Here is a 17,049-nt window from a genome sequence, read left to right as displayed (position 1 = left end):
ATGTTTTAAATTTTTTAAAATTCTCAAATAAAATCATTTATTATACCCAACACTTTTTTCTTTAGTATAGTTTAGTAGAAACTAGAAATGGTCAAGGTTGAGTGACAGTTTTTTGTGGGAAATCCCCTGCATTTTGTACCAACGATGTTTTTACTTTAGCGTTTGTATTTGCGGTCGTGAGATTTTTTTTTAAGATCGCATTTTTTAAAGATCATTAAAGAGATCAAAAAATATAACCACGCATAAATTACATACGTGGTAACTCATAAGCGGGCATGAGTATATGAAACAGACCTCACTTGCTATAAACGACTGCCATTGACCAGCGGCGAGATGTAAATAAATCATTTACGTTTATTCAATACTTTAGATATATTAGTTCCATATTAAAATAAATCTATATCCAGATTCGTAACTTTTATTGAATAGTAGCCGACATGTCCAACGTTGAGTCATTTTGCTATGCTTGTAGGTTAATTTGTGTTTCCAGTTGTAGGTTTGTGTTTTCCCCCAATTGGAGGCTTTGATTTTTTATTGTACCATATTTATTGTGGGTATTTAGATCACCACTGGTGCCATTGTTAATAACTTCAATGGATATTAATATTTCCGTTTCCTATTCCATAGCCGTGTTGTACGTCGTTTTAACCGATTGTTCGGTGTCGGGGTCGTATTTGCTATAATTATTATCATCGATTTTACTGTTTGCACACATTCATTAGATAAAACATCACACGAAAGGTCTGGCTTTAAAAACTCGTAACGAATTTAACAATCCAAATTCAAAATTTCATTTTCCCGACTTGACTGTGTCGATGCGATATGAAAGTATTTCGAAAAAAACGCAGATCTCGGATATCTGTGACGTCAGCGACGAGTCGGCAGTCACGGTACATGGAAAATCAGAGGTAAAGTAGTTTTATGTTTATAGTAGGTTATCACGTTTAAATCATGTGTGTTACAATTAAGAAGTGAGGGATTTTTACTCAGTTCGGCTTACATCCAAGACGCAATGGCTGGCCGCTTTTATAAATCTGGTCTTGGTAGGAGCATGATAGACAAACGTAATGTATCAGGATGGTAAGTATGTGAGTTTTGTTTTTTCGATTTATTATATAGTAGGATGGGGGAAGATGGGACACCTCTTCGTTTAGTTTTCTCTTTCCAGTTGGTAGCAAACAAAGAACATTCAATGAATTATAAAACCGTGTCCTCACGACTTCCACAGACCGTTGTTAATTGTTTAAAATACGATCAGGCTATTTGGATATTATGTATTCCCCTACCCTACTATACAATAATAAATTATCAAGAATTGTACTAGCTGTGAGCTAAACAACGCATTAGCAACGGACACACTTTTGATTGCTTCTTACAAGATTTAACATATACTCTTCTTAATAAATATATATATATGTATATATATTCGCGTGGAAAAAGATGGGAGACCTTTTCATTCTATTTTCTCGTCGCGTTTGATAGTAAACAAAAAACCTTCAAAAAATAAAAAAAGTTTCGTCATGACTCCCATTGACCGCTGTTAATTGTTTTTAAACGATCTGGTTATTGGGATATTATGTGCTACAGGTGCCCCATCTTCCCCCACCCAATTATACCATTGCCTTTATTTTATCTTTAGTGTTCTATAGCGGTTTTGCTTTCATTCCCCACTTCTTCGCTTTCTTAAGCACACAAGACTAATATTAATGGAACAGATAAATATAAATTATGTTATTAATGATACAGGTGTCTCCGTTTGACGTCACATTACGTTTACACAACCCTTTTATTTCTCGTCGTTGTGTTTCATTGCGTCTTGTCTGCTTTTGAACCAGTTCAGGTAATTGTTGTATGTATATTTCCTTTACCTGTTATTTTTTGATGAAGCGCCTGCCTCTATAGATCAGAGTATATATGGATATAACAATTCCAAATTTTATTATGAATTTTCTCTATATTACTTTTAGAAACTAGAAACGGTCAAAGTTGGGTGTGCCTGTTTAAATAAATAAAAAAAGGTTAAAAAATATACTTACGGGTACCTTACATACGTGGTAGCTCATAACCGAGCATGGTATATAAAACAGACCTCCCATACTATAAATGACTGTCGTTGATTCACCGCGCGGAAAAAAATAGTTTACATTTATTCAATTTTAGGAAAATGGTCAGGGTCTAACACTTTACAACAGAAAACTTATTTGTCATTTAAAACTTGGTAATTTTTGTTTAAATAAAACTTACATTAACTTGTCATTTAAAACAAATTACCGTATACCTTTTAGATGATATCTAAAGCGTCGAAACAGTTAAATCCGATTTCGTTATGGGGTGGTGTGAGTTGCTGTGTTATATATTTCGTTGACATTTCTTTGTGTCTTGCTTATTCACGACCTCGTCAATTTTTTGCATTCATGCACTGGAGGATGTAAGTATTGTTTGCATGTTTTATACTTTCGTATTCCAATGAACCCATTTACTTCATCGTAAAACTAATCAGCGATGTTGATAAATTAGTTGAGAAGTCGAGAAACGCTACCAGCATTAAAACAAAAGAGAACCACGAAGCGTCAAACACCATTTGTTATCCAGAATTTAAAATCTAAATGTGCTTCTGACGAACATTTTTAGAACACTTCAACGTTTAAGCTATTGTGGGCGTAGTGGCCCAATTAGCGAGTAAATAACGATTAACTTTCTGTTTGTTTAAAATCGATGAATTCAAAAGGTAGCTTAAACTTTAATTAATTGATTCCAATTGATAAAATATTTCTAACTAAGTATAGTCATAAGCCATGATGTATAAAATTGTCCAATTAATAATTATAACGCGGGAGTCAAGTAAACTGCCTTACATCGGGAATCCGTTGGCAACACAGTAATCGGTAAACTTTTGGCTTTGTTTACATTGTAACGCAAGTTTAAAAATAAAAGGGTTATATTAGTAACGATGACCCATATTTTTTAAAATAAAAATTAACAAAATAAAATGAATGTTCCGCCGGCTGAGGATCATACTCGGAACATTATAATCTGCTTCCACGGGCGTGAGTGAGAAAAAGAATCCACACAACGATTGACGCCTGTACCAAACCATTACCATTTAAGTGGGGAAGCATTGAAACACTATTCTCTTAGACCTTATTATCATTTATCAAAATTGAAATATTATTTTTATTTAAACATCAGAAGATTAAAACTAAATTTCAACATTACCCAATTACTGCGTCAATAAAGTTTGTTCAAATCCAAGAAACGATTATTTTAAAGCGACGACAAGGTTAACTAGTGTAAATTTAAAACTCAACGCATGGTGCTGAGTTCCAAAGCGTATTTACACATATTCTTTACCAATCACCTTAATCATCGTACATTGTAAGTCATCATGTGTTGTAATACATTTATAAACGAATTCTACTTACTCTTATTCCTTATCCCAACGTACCGCATCCTACCATGGACTTTTTATTTCTAGGTACGTGTTATTCGTTTGTCTGCTCGCAACGGATAATGTATTGTTCCTCACTTTGGGAAGAATGATTTTTCGATCCTTGAGACCAATTTTACTTATATTTCGTATTCATCCGCTACGAAGGTACATGCGTAAGAAATTATGCAAACGAATGTCCCGCCTTTATTGCAATAGAGTTTTTGTTAAAAGTGTGGCTAAGCAAAAATATACAACTATCCATGAAGTTTCGTCCTCATGTTTACATAGATTTCATTGTTGAAGCTGTCCTATAGGCTAACTGTTATTAAAAATAAACATGTGTCGCAACACATGATATGCAGCGTAACGTCTATATTTAACCATAAAATTTGATTATTTCTTAGATATGGACATGGCATGCGAATGAATATGACCGCTTGTGTGAAAACCAATAGTCTCGGTTACTTTAAGAAATGATTTTTAAAATAACGTTTAATTTAAATTTTTAGCACCGGTTTGGTTATAATGGGAGTGACTCCTAAGTTTCTTCAGTTCTTACTCATCATGGGAGCATACGTTACTTTGTTTTCGGTGATTGGCGTCCACTTGTTCATGCACACGTATAATGATAACGGTAAAGTGTGAAATGTATTACGAGCTGCAATATTTAGCTATTAAGCACGTTCTGGCTATTTATTTCCTTTGACCAGTTGTTCTTCTTCTTGTCCAAAATGTACTCCAACTATAACTTAGATATTTGATTGCACTTAATACATTATTTCTAATTCTAACTTAACACTGGTTCAAAACTCGCTGCTACCATTGTGAGCGTTGGATCCGTGGGCAAGGCACGTCCCTGCAATTCCACAATTCAGTGGCCACTAATGGGTTGTCTAAAATTGTCAGTAATATAGAAACAAAATAATAACGAGAGTCCTTCTTTAACCTTAGGTCCTCATGTATAATTTATTAATCGGAATCGAAATGTTTGTAATGTCATTATGAGTTTTTGCCAAGTGTAATAGGACTTAAATACTACACAGTTCACGCATGCGAAATTAAAATGAATGTTTCTTTAATAATTAAATCAAAAATTACACTTAGTTAGTGTTCTTTAAAACTTGCCATCATCTTTTATTTGCCCTACAGACGTCGTACGCAGCCAACATGATGGAATATACGAGGGTGCGTTTGATAATCTTGCTATTGCAGTCTTACAAGTTTTCGTGCTAATGGCAGGTTAGGAAACGGAGTACTGCAGTAGGGTGGGGGAAGACGGGACACCTTTTACCTCTATTTTCTCGTCCCGTTTAGTAGTAAACAAAGAACATTCAAGAAGTTATAAAACTATATGCCCACGACTCCCATTGACCGTTAGTAATTGTTTAAAACACGATCAGGATATGTAGATATTATGTACTAAAGGTGTCCCATCTTCCCCCACCCTACTATATAATTATGTGTGCAATACTGCTGTAGGAACCAGGGTTTAACTCAAATGCGGCTGCAGTTTTAGCCGTAACAAATAAGCGACTGTAGTCTATGACTTAATTAATGCTCCCCTCTTGATGAATGTGTATAGATGCATTAACGATTACGCAAATCATAAAGACATAAACTAGCCAGATTCCAATTATGGCCCAAAAAGAGTCAAGTCAGCCAGACAGTCAGAGAGAGATCAAGAAATAGGGTCCATAAAAAGATTACAAAACAATTATGTTCAGTCGCTGACAAATAAAAAAACAATATTAACAGCTCAACACATAACAGCTATTTCTGAAACAGAAAAACAGCGTTCGCATAACGTCATAACTGAACAACGACATGAGGAAGGCAAAACAAACCAGTCAGAGTGTGGTGCTAGACAGCTAGACAGTCAGTAAAATAGTAATTGTTGGAGTTAACTGCTGGGAGATTTTAGAAAGAAGGAAAAAGATAGAAAATGTTATTGGGCATTTTGTAGCCGTATAAAGTATTTTAATCTAACCGCTATTCTTGTTCAGCGGGTAGATGCCTTTTCGTTTACAATTCAACAAACAGTGCCGAAGGTGTACAATGCGTATACACACATATCATTTTGACCAATCTTTTTATAACGATACGTGTTCACTTATTAAAGCTGTGCTGTTCCCTTGATATACAGGAGGGAGTTACCCACGATTTATGATTCCCGCCTACGATGAACATCCACCTGTAGCGCTGTTCTACTTCATCATTATAATTGTTACTGGAGAGGTAGAAACTAGAAAGCTAATTTTATTAAATAATAACCACAAAGAAGCAAAATACAAATAACTTGGGCTGATCAAAAGAACATTAGAAAAAGAACATTATTTTCGACGCCATCGTTGTTAAGAGCATTCTATGCTAGAAGCCACTGCTATGGGTGTATGAGTCGTTGGCAAAACATTTAGCGGTAATTGTTCAAACCAAGTGTCCCCTTATGTGATTATCCAAATTGCCACAATGATGATGAAAATAGAACAAGTTATATATAATATATGACTACCGTTTACGACGCGCGAGACCATATAAGTTACATTCGTTTATTTACTCCTTGATAAATTTAATACTTTTATTGATTAGATGCTTACATCGCAATGAATAATAAGATGTTTCACTGTTCCGTATTACATTTCTGCTAAAACCTGTTTTGATACATCATACATGTTATGTCAGTGCTTTTTTGAGAAGCACCAAACAGCCAAGTATGAAGCATAAGTTAATAGCAAAACTTTGGTGGCCCAAGTTGTAAAACAATCAAACATGTTTTGTAAGCAATATAACCAAATGCTTCGAATTAACTTAAATAACAGTGATAATAAAGGCAATTAAAATTGGGACCCACTTTTAAATTGGGGCCCATAAGTAAAATATAAGCCAGTGTTCTAGTTCATACACCCTGTGCCCGCCTTTGAGTTACCTCATATGTATATTTATGAGTGATTATTTTTATGCAGAAATTGTGATAAATTGTCAGCCATTTACTAAATGACAAGACAAGTCACAAAAGACTACTAGGTTCTAGCAGTTGCCGATTAGCACAAATAAATAGACTGTGTTACATAAATGAATGTACTTATTCATCCTTGTGTGGTGGTGCAAGGAGAGTCATTATAACATGAATGTTTACTTTTGCATTCAGATCATCTTGTATGCAATCTTGGTTGCACAAATATATGATTTTTATGTCAAAGCAAACAAGAATCATGTAAAAGAAGAACGTCACCATGAGAGGCAATGTTTGGTGAAAGCATTTGAAATTCTTGATCGTAACAATGATGGTTTCATTGACTTTGATCAATGGAAAGGGTGAGTTTTGATCAATGGAAAGGATGGTTATTAAGATAATTACCGATGACCATTTTTTTCAATTATTATTTCCTTATAGGTTTGGGAACACTTTTTTTTCTAAATATGTAGTAAATTGTTTCAAATAATTTCTACTTTTTCAATACAAGTCTTCATTTCAACTAGAATTTCCAGAAGCTCATTAAATATTTCAAGTTTACTGGATACTTTAAACTCTAGTTGCCATAGATTTAATTAAACTTATCTGCTTTTGTCATCTGAAGGAACTTCTAATCATGATAGCTATTGCCTTAATGTTTCAACCCTGGACCGACATATCTTATATATAGTTTGTTTTACAGCTGTCAGTTTGACCACATGATATTCAGATAAATTAATTTATGTTTTGTTCAGTGTTATGCGCTGTCTTCGACCAAAAGCTTCATCATCTGAAATCAACAAAAGATTCCGAAAGCTCAAAGAATTATCCAAAAATGATGTCACTAATGACAGATATAGTAGTAGCTCAAGTGAAGATGATTATTGGGCGATTAACATTGTGGAATTTTTCTATCTTCCAAATGTTATGCAGGTAATAGGTATTTATATCTAGTAATTTTAACAAATTTTATACTTTGTTAAAAAATTCTGTTGTAGCAGTAGTAGCACGATTGTAAGATATATGCTGCTATCATTCCTCCCATTTGGGAAGACACAATAGTTAATCCAAATCAGAAGTCATTGGTGGTTGTACAGAAAAACTAATTATCTTTAGATAAGTGGGTGCTAGTAAGGGGCAGGTGGTGTAGGATTCATAACACACGTTCTCTGATGTAGCCTTGGTGGGCTAGGTAAACAAATAAGTTTTAAAAGAATTTATTTGTTGGTTAAATTTGTATTTAATTTATTGCCCCATTGCAGTTCACAGTGGAAAAATCAAAACCCCGTAGAAGTGGAAGTGACAATTTAAACTGTTCTGAAAATAAATACATAATATGTTTTACAAGATTGCGCCAGGTGAGAAATTATTATCAAGTTTTAGTATTTTTTTTAAATTTTGTTTAGGTTTATATATATATATATATATCATATTTATTTTAACATTTTAGAAAATAACATCACTGTGCTGGATGTGGTGCAACAATAAATATGTTTCATATTTTTCCATTGCTATCAACACTTTATATGTACTCCCATTCTCACTTTACTGGTGGGGAATGCAGGACATCACAACTAAGATCACTAATATTGCCGAAGTGACCCTTCTTGTTCTTATAACCATAGAAACTGTTATTCAGGTGACATATCCTGGTTTTTTCAAAGTTGTATAATTTAAACATGTTTTAATAATAGCCTATCATTATAAATAAGAATTTTATGTTTTCCTTTGATTATGGTAAATTAAAAAGTGTTTCGTTTTTAGTTTTTACTGAAAGGTGCAACAAATTATATTAAACTGTTCATCACAACTCAGCACATTACACCGAAAATTAAAAATAATCATAATTTTATATATATGAAAAAAACTTTTAAAGAAATTTACAGAAACTAAATATGTGAAGAAATTAATTAACTATATTTCTTTGTATGATTATATATTAAATATTTTACAATTTTTGCATATATGAATTATATAAGTTAAAAGCCTAACCCTCCCCTTTTCAACATAGTTCATAGCACTGGGTGTTTCTTACATGTTGCAAGAGATGCTCTTGCATGTTGCCATGGTTGTTGTTGCTGTAGCAACCACAATATATCTTTTCACAACACCTTACCCTGTTGATGGTTGGGCACAAGTGATCGGACAACTTTCCATGATAGTTCGTTTGGCTTGCTTCAAAAAGTAAGTCAACACTAAATAATATAAACTTGTGTTGATATGTACAGACATAAAACAATGGTAAGCGGTATAACCTATTGTGTAATTTTTTTAGGTAAAAAAATTAGTGTCATACTTCTAAATGATTACCAACAATGTGAACATTTTTTATTTTTATTACAAATCAGAAAATCCTCCTCCATGTTTCATTGGTTACGAAGAATTGCTCCACCACTTATAACACTTCTATGTGTGATATGCATCGCATTCTACACATATGGGGTGGTGGGAATGGAATGTTTTGGATGTATGTAATTTTCGACCTTAATAGAAATAAACCATACACTCAAAATTCAAAATTCCTGGTGCACATGAAGACAGCATGTTTAATGAAGATCTTCTATATTGTTGTAGTCATAGTGGATTAATACAATTTTTACATAACACTACTTTATGTACATACTATGGTTGTTTAACATGGTAATTTTGTTCAATTAGTTACAGTTCATTAGTTACAACTTTATGTTACGGCCTACTGCGTTTAAAGGTCACTCTTTTTAACCGATCTATATCTTTGTTATCAGGTTAACGACTATCACTAATCATTTCCCATATTTTTGTTGTTTTGTTCAGTTCAATCTTCTCTAACAAGATATGGATTAGCAAATTTATTTTGACTTACAGCTCTTAACTCCGACAATGTTTTACCATCTGGAGTCTCCCTATGTCAGCATGGATTTGAAAACTTGGGATGTAGTTTGTTGACGTTGTTTCAAATAAGTCTTGGATCAAGCTGGCATAAAGTGAGATTTGCAAACTATAGTATTCTATAGAGTTTAGTATTGATTGCAACCAATGATAGACATTGGTGACTGGTGCTGATCTCAGTGATGATGTTATATTTTAAACTATCACAGGCTAAATAATGACTGTGCCAGTCACTTTTATGACAAAAATATTTGACATGTAAATTGCTATTATGCCACCCTTAATTGACAGGTTAAACAAATGCTATTATGATGCAATGAATCCATGTGTAAATTCCTACGTTTTTAATCATCGTGAGCTTAGAACATCTACTTTGCTATCCCGTGGATTGCTAATAATGAACGTAAACGCTATTATGACGTAAAAGTTAATGACATGAGCTTTTTATTAACGGAATTTAACGAACTATATTTTATATGTGGTTTTTACCCTAATAAAAATGGTTCAAACGTTTTTAATCAAATGTGTTTAATCCACTACAGATGATGCATTATATAATGGATGAAGTCAGCGTGTATTCATGCATCTATTTCATCTTCTTTTACACATTCATGCAAATGTTGGTGTTAAATGTGATATCAGCTGTAGTGGTTGAATTATCTAATGCTATTTATAACGATGAGACAGAAGCAAAACAGCGAGATAAAGAGGTAAGTCAGAATTATGTAAAATAGTACCATTAAGTTTTTTGTATTTTATTGAGTGGATTTATTAAGATATTTATTTGCAATACAACTTTATGGTACAGATTTATGATGAGAACAATTATTTTGTAACATTAAAATACAAGAGATTAAAGCTTCAATGATTGAGCATGTATTATAACTTTCCCATCATACTGCCATTACACATACATATGTGTACAAAACAGGGAAAGTAAGAAAATGAGGATTTTTTTGTTATTAAATGCACAAAAATAAAACCTAAAGCAGTGTGAGTTTTTAAAGAGGAAACTGAATTAATCATGAATAAACCAGTTGTTGTATTTCAGTGTTATAACAGAGAAAACACAACTAGCGGCAAAAGTAGTGCAAGAAAAATATCGAAAAAATCAAACGATTTAAAACTTCCTGCCAAAAAATGGTCGACAGGAAGTGGTTCGTCTGTTGTTGCTGGTGCGTATGTATGCTATGTTTGTTAAAAATATTGCCTTTTTGTACATTGAAATAATTTAATGAATAGCATTCAAGTAAAGCAATTGGTTTGGCGTCAGACTTCAGTAAATATTAAAGAAGATATTAGTTTGAATTGTTCTTTGTTAAATTATTTAATTAAGTACAAATTATTGTTTCAGCTGTATCCATGGCAACCGGGGTGATGGGACTTGATCCAGCATTGCTCTCTCCACCAAGAGAACAAGGAAACACTTCAAAAGTACAGACAGGAAACACCACAAAAGGTAAATTTAATCATACTGACAAAACATCAAAGGTGAGAATATTATGATTACCAGTTGCAGTAATTTCTATTATTTATTGAATTAAAAACTCAGTTATGATGACTATAGTTCTTTGGTTCGGGCGGTAAGGTTTAAAAGTGAAATGTTTTACCCAAAAAATATGTGCATATACATTTGGGGGCAGAACCAATAAATATGTATTTTTAAATCATTCACAGAATTACATGTGAGATTTTTTTTATATGCATGCACGTGGTAATTGAAACAAGACACACACATGTGTTATAACGACTGTCATTCCTTGCCACGCAAGGATAGATATGTTACGTTCATAATCGTTGTCTCTTTCTACACCTACATATTATTTTCCATAAGAATCTTCCTCTGCCTTCCGACTAAAACATCTTCCATCAATAATTGAAGAAGATCTTGCTATAGAAGATATTGACGAAGGTATATTCTATTTTTTTAGTTTCTTTATCCTAGTTTTTGGTAAAAACAGTAAAGTCTAGTAAAACAGTAACAAAACTTTGTACCTAATACTTTGACTTCACTTCTAATAAATTATAAATAATATTCATTCACTTTTTTGCATTTGAACTTCTAGTTACATTGACTGGTCGCAAAGAGCTGGGCAAGTGGACGAGGGAAATCTTGTCAGACATGACATTTTTAAATGCAGATGATATGAACAGACTTCGGGAAGAAATGGGAAAGTCTGTGGAGGGATTAAGAATTAAGGTAAACTGCTGTGTGGCTTCAGTGTATGAGATAATTGGTAGAATAGGCAGTTACATAATGTAATTGGGATTTGGTATCTTTATGCTCTGCTTACTCTACAGTGGTAACAGTTCAAGTGACATACCGAACTTGTAACCTCTTGTATTATTGTGATGTTTCAATACTGTTTTGTTTCTAGCCAAATCGTAAACGAATATCATCCAACAACAGTGACACAAAAGGAGACGAAGCCGGAAATTCATAATGAATATTTAGATGTTAATTCCAAGTTTAAATATTTAGGCTTCAAAACCAAATATTAATCTAAAAAGGGCAAACTAGTATGGTGGGCTAAGATGGAAGTTTAAAACACAACGCAAATAATTAAAAAGGTGCTGTTAAGCAATTTTCACACTTTTATAAATTAATGCAACCTGCGCAGGCGCACTAACCAACTGTGCCACAGCGCCAAATTATAAAAAAAATTAAACTCTTGGTATTCCGAAATTTTTAATAAATATTAGTAAAGTGATAATTATTCAGTTTTACAGGGTTATTGTAAATTATATAATGTTTAGGTAAAAATAATGTTTACAGTTACTGTATAGTGTGGTAATGTCGTGGCAATGATTGTGTTGCTTTACTGTTAAACTCGCAATTTCCTGTTGGCCTGTGTGTAAGGTCTTTCCTTGGCCTATTACTTCTCCAGTCACATGGACAGCATAAATGCATTTCGAAGTTACGTCCTTTAGATTTTATGTTTCACAGATTTTATGTTGCACGATTTTATGTTTCACAAGTGTTTTATAAAAAACTTGCGCCGTATATATCTTGGCTTTTGCGTCCTCTCTTTGTCGTATCGTCCTTTTACCCTTGTGTTTCTTAAATAAAGAAGTCAACTATTTGTGTAGCTGACAGTTATCATTTAATCCGCATGGTAACAGAGTTTACAGCTTTGGTTGGAAGAACAGGTACAAGATTATAATGTTTGCAGCTCGCGACTCTAAATATCGTTAAATGTGGGATATAGGTGTTATGACGTATTCTATCTCACCTCACAATATACTATAGATCGATTACTACGACCAGTTATATAAACACATTATAAATGAATGCAACTTACTTCAACTTACCTTATCCTCGCGTGGTCGGAAAACGACAGTCGTTATCACACATGCCAGCTTACGAGTTACCATGTATGTTACTTTGTGGGTGATTATTTTTTGGGGGATTTTTTTATGTATGATTGGTAATTTGGACCACTCATTAGTGACCATTGGGTTGGAGCAATTGCCGTTAAGTGTCTTGCCCAAGGACACATACGCCCACAATGGTAGCAGGAATGAGCCTTGAACACATTACCTATGGGTTACAGGCAGGCGCGATAACCACTATGCCACGGCGCCGATTATTTGTTACGACATAGTAGTAATTCATATGTGGAGTTATTGCGTCATAAAAGGGATTAAGGAACAACTGGATTGTTGCAACAGAAAAGCATTTGTTTGGAAGAATACTCATTATCGAACAGTACCCATTAACTATATAGTAGGGCGGGAAAGATGGGACACTTTGTCAGATGACACCTTTTTTTAATCTTTTACGGACCCTGATTTAATAATAATCACAAAGATAATGTTACAGAATTATTCGACGGTATTATCACGGCTTTATATAACGCGCGTCAACGCCAATTACTGTTTTTGGACTTTCCATGCTATTTAAAGTATTAACATTGATAACTATTCTATTAAGGTATAAAAAAATAACGATTTTGGCAAGATGGGACACTCTATCATTCTATAGTTTTCGTCACATTTTGTGGTGAGCAAAGAAAATTCAAATAATTATAAAATCGTATTCCCACGACTCCCGTAGTTAACTGTTTCAAACACAATCGGGATATTTTGAGGTTATTTGTGCTAAAGGTGTCCCATTTTTCCCCACCCTACTATATAAATAGTATGAAAAGTGTAGCAGCAAGTCAAAGTAAGAGATCACCGAAATAGTTTCTACTAAGTCGATGAACGGTTTCAAAGTAACCATTTCCCCGTGAACTGTAAAATATATAGAAGGATGGGGAAGATGGGACACCTTTTCATTTAATTTTCTCGTCTCATTTGGGTAGTAAACAAAGAACATTAAAGAATTATAAAACCATATTCTTACGACTCCCATAGATTGTTTAATTGTTATATATGTTAGATTCTACAAAATGTTGAGATATTACGAAAGTAAATCAATTACGCAAAACTACCAGAAGTATCGAACACACTACCCTGCCCAAATAGCTGAAGATGCGCTAGAAAAATTAAAGGAAAGCGGTGGTGGACAATCAGTAAATATATTTGCTCCCTACATTCATGAAGTGCTAGCCATCGATCCTAGCGAGAATCAACTTAAGAAAGCAAGATCTTAAAACAAGTTTGCTCACGTGACTTACAAGCAAGGGATTGCTGAGGAGCTATACCATGTGATGATGGTAGTGTCGATGTTATCACAGTTGCAGTGGCAATACATTGGTTTGACTGTTTGAAAGAAGTTGACTGAGTAACCGATATTTTGTATCCATTTTTTCATTGTGCTGTATTGTTATTTTTTGGCCTGGCAATAGGAACCTGGTGTCCGGCGCTCGATAGTATGATCGATGGTGGTGTTCAGCAGTTTTGCAGGCGTCACATTACCCTAACCTAATCTCGTCTTATACACAAAAACACAACAATTAAACGCACTATGTACATAACATTTCGTGAGGACACGGAGATATGACATGACGAAAATGTCACGTCATAAAAAATGTAACGTCACGAAAAAATGTGACGTTACGAAAATATGACGTCACCAAAAATGTGACGTCATAGAAAACGTGACGTCATAGAAAATGTGACGTCACGAAAAATATGACGTCACAAAAAATGTAACGTCACGAAAAATATGACGTCACGAAAATGTGACGTCACGAAAATGTGACGTCACAAAAAATATGACGTCATAGAAAATGTGACGTCACAAAAAATATGACGTCACAAAAAATGTGACGTTACGAAAATGTGACGTCACGAAAAATATGACGTCACAAAAAATGTAACGTCACGAAAAATGTGACGTCACAAAAAATATGACGTCACGGAAATGTGACGTTCCAAAAAATGTGACGTCAACGAAAATGTGACGTCACGAAAAATGTGACGTCACAAAAAATATGACGTCATAAAAAATGTGACGTCACAAAAAATGTGACGTCACTAAAAATATGACGTCACGAAACCATGACGTCACAAAAAAATATGACGTCACAAAAAATGTGACGTCACAAAAAATATGACGTCACGGAAATGCGACGTCACAAAAAATATGACGTCACGAAAATCTAACGTCGCGAAAAATGTGACGTCACGGAATTGTGACGTCACGAAAAATATGACGTCACGGAAATGTGACGTCACAAAAAAATGTGACGTCACAAAAAAATGTGACGTCATAAAAATGTGGCGTCATAAAAAATGTGACGTCACGAAAAGTATGACGTCACGGAAATGTGACGTCACAAAAAATGTGACGTCACAAAAAATATGACGTCACAAAAAATATGACGTCACAAAAAATATGACGTCACGGAAATGTGACGTCACAAAAATATGACGTCACGGAATTGTGACGTCACAAAAATATGACGTCACGGAATTGTGACGTCACGAAAAATATGACGTCACAAAAAATATGACGTCACAAAACCATGACGTCACAAAAAATATGACGTCACAAAAAATGTGACGTCACAAAAAATATGACGTCACGGAAATGCGACGTCACAAAAAATATGATGTCACGAAAATCTAACGTCGCGAAAAATGTGACGTCACGGAATTGTGACGTCACGAAAAATATGACGTCACGGAAATGTGACGTCACAAAAAAATGTGACGTCATAAAAATGTGACGTCATAAAAAATGTGACGTCACGAAAAGTATGACGTCACGGAAATGTGACGTCACAAAAAATGTGACGTCACAAAAAATATGACGTCACGGAAATGTGACGTCACAAAAATATGACGTCACGGAATTGTGACGTCACGAAAAATATGACGTCACGGAAATGTGACGTCACAAAAAAATGACGTCACGGAAATGTGACGTCACAAAAAAATGTCGTCACGGAATTGTGACGTCACGAAAAATATGACGTCACGGAAATGTGACGTCACAAAAAAATTTGACGTCACAAAAAAATGTGACGTCATAAAAAATGTGACGTCATAAAAAATGTGACGTCACGAAAAATGTGACGTCACGAAAAAATATGATGTCACGGAAATGTGACGTCGCGAAAATGTGACGTCGCGAAAATGTGACGTCACGAAAACAGAATTTTTGTACAAAGTAGCTCAAATGGACACTGGGACATATAGGCTTGCGTTTTCTTTGCTTTTAGTTGTTGAACTAGCTGGTACTGTATTACTCTAATTAGTGTGGTTTATGTGTACAAAATAAGCAAATCTGTTTGAAAATAAAAAAATTCAAAAATTTATGACCATTTTGCCTGACCACTTTTTATGATATTTGTACTAAAGTTGATGGGTAAAATATATATATATATATATATTTCGTTTTGAACGAGATTTGATGTTGTATTCAGCAGGAATAGGACCTATAGGACAGAGGTTCCCAAACCGCGGCCCGCAGGATCAAAATAAATGGCCCTCAGAGAACTTCAAAATTACCGCTTGCATACGTTCACAAATAAACATATTACTTTAAAAAATCGTCTAAAAATGTTTTATTGATTTCTGTAATATTTTATTGTCTTTGTTACGTCACAAAAATAGTTATGGCTGTCACAGCATCAGCCAACCTTATACGCTTGTTACTCTGGTATAGGGGTTATATCGCAACATGATTCAACAAAAATACTGTGAAACTTTGTCTTTTACTCCGCAGGTACGTAGTATAATCTGTTCTAGCCAATACAAGTCGCGTCGCCAATATAGCAAGGAAAACCTTGCCCGACGCATAATTATGATTTCACATATTGGCCCGCGATAAAATAAGTTTGGGAACCCCTGCTATAGGATATTCAAGTGAGGAAACTTTACTTCCTTTCAATGAAAATATCGAGGGAATCATCCTGAGGACATTTCGAACTATGTTTGATGTTTCAAAGCTTTTTTAACATGTTATTTACTTTGTTTTGTCATTGAATTTGTGTTTTCTAGAGCCTCATTGATAAATACAACAGACCACAATTTACTTTATTCACTGAAAACAATAAGTTTGTCCACAGCACCATCATTAGGAGGTTCGAAAGAATGACACCAATGGCTCTTTATGAGATTTACCTGTATGAACATGCTAGAAGTACATTTTATACATCAAAAGAAAAATAATTTCTGATTAAGTTTGCAATGCATTACTTTTGGATATTTTTGTTCATTCCTGAAATATTCTATATTAAAAAAATTCATTATGACGTCATTGTTATTTTGATGACGTCATCAAAATTTAAAAATATGAAGTTGAAGAGAATTTTATACTCTTCGTGACGTCATAAAAAATCTGACTTCACGAAAAATGTGACGTCACGATGAATATGACGTCACGAAAAATGCGACATCACGAAAA

At 34.0% G+C, this 17,049-nt stretch overlaps 1 protein-coding gene across 1 annotated transcript; it reads left to right on the top strand.

Moving 5' to 3' along the window:
• The first annotated feature begins 4,584 nt into the window (after positions 1 to 4,584).
• Positions 4,585 to 12,337, top strand: LOC149728153 (two pore channel protein 1-like). Its single transcript, XM_089888240.1, has 15 exons — positions 4,585 to 4,669; positions 5,574 to 5,665; positions 6,576 to 6,742; positions 7,136 to 7,313; positions 7,643 to 7,738; positions 7,831 to 8,019; positions 8,392 to 8,564; positions 8,729 to 8,847; positions 9,225 to 9,343; positions 9,791 to 9,958; positions 10,300 to 10,423; positions 10,603 to 10,707; positions 11,083 to 11,160; positions 11,315 to 11,448; positions 11,627 to 12,337. Exons 1-15 carry the CDS (start codon positions 4,663 to 4,665, stop codon positions 11,690 to 11,692), a joined length of 1,815 nt encoding a protein of 604 aa, XP_089744366.1. The 5' UTR covers positions 4,585 to 4,662; the 3' UTR covers positions 11,693 to 12,337.
• Positions 12,338 to 17,049: the final 4,712 nt, after the last annotated feature.

The sequence above is a fragment of the Ciona robusta genome, chromosome 11 (assembly GCF_009617815.1).
Source record: "Ciona robusta chromosome 11, ASM961781v2".
Lineage (NCBI taxonomy): Eukaryota > Metazoa > Chordata > Ascidiacea > Phlebobranchia > Cionidae > Ciona > Ciona robusta.
The sequence above is the reverse complement of the archived record's forward strand: the minus strand, read 5'-3'. Positions and strand labels throughout refer to the sequence as shown.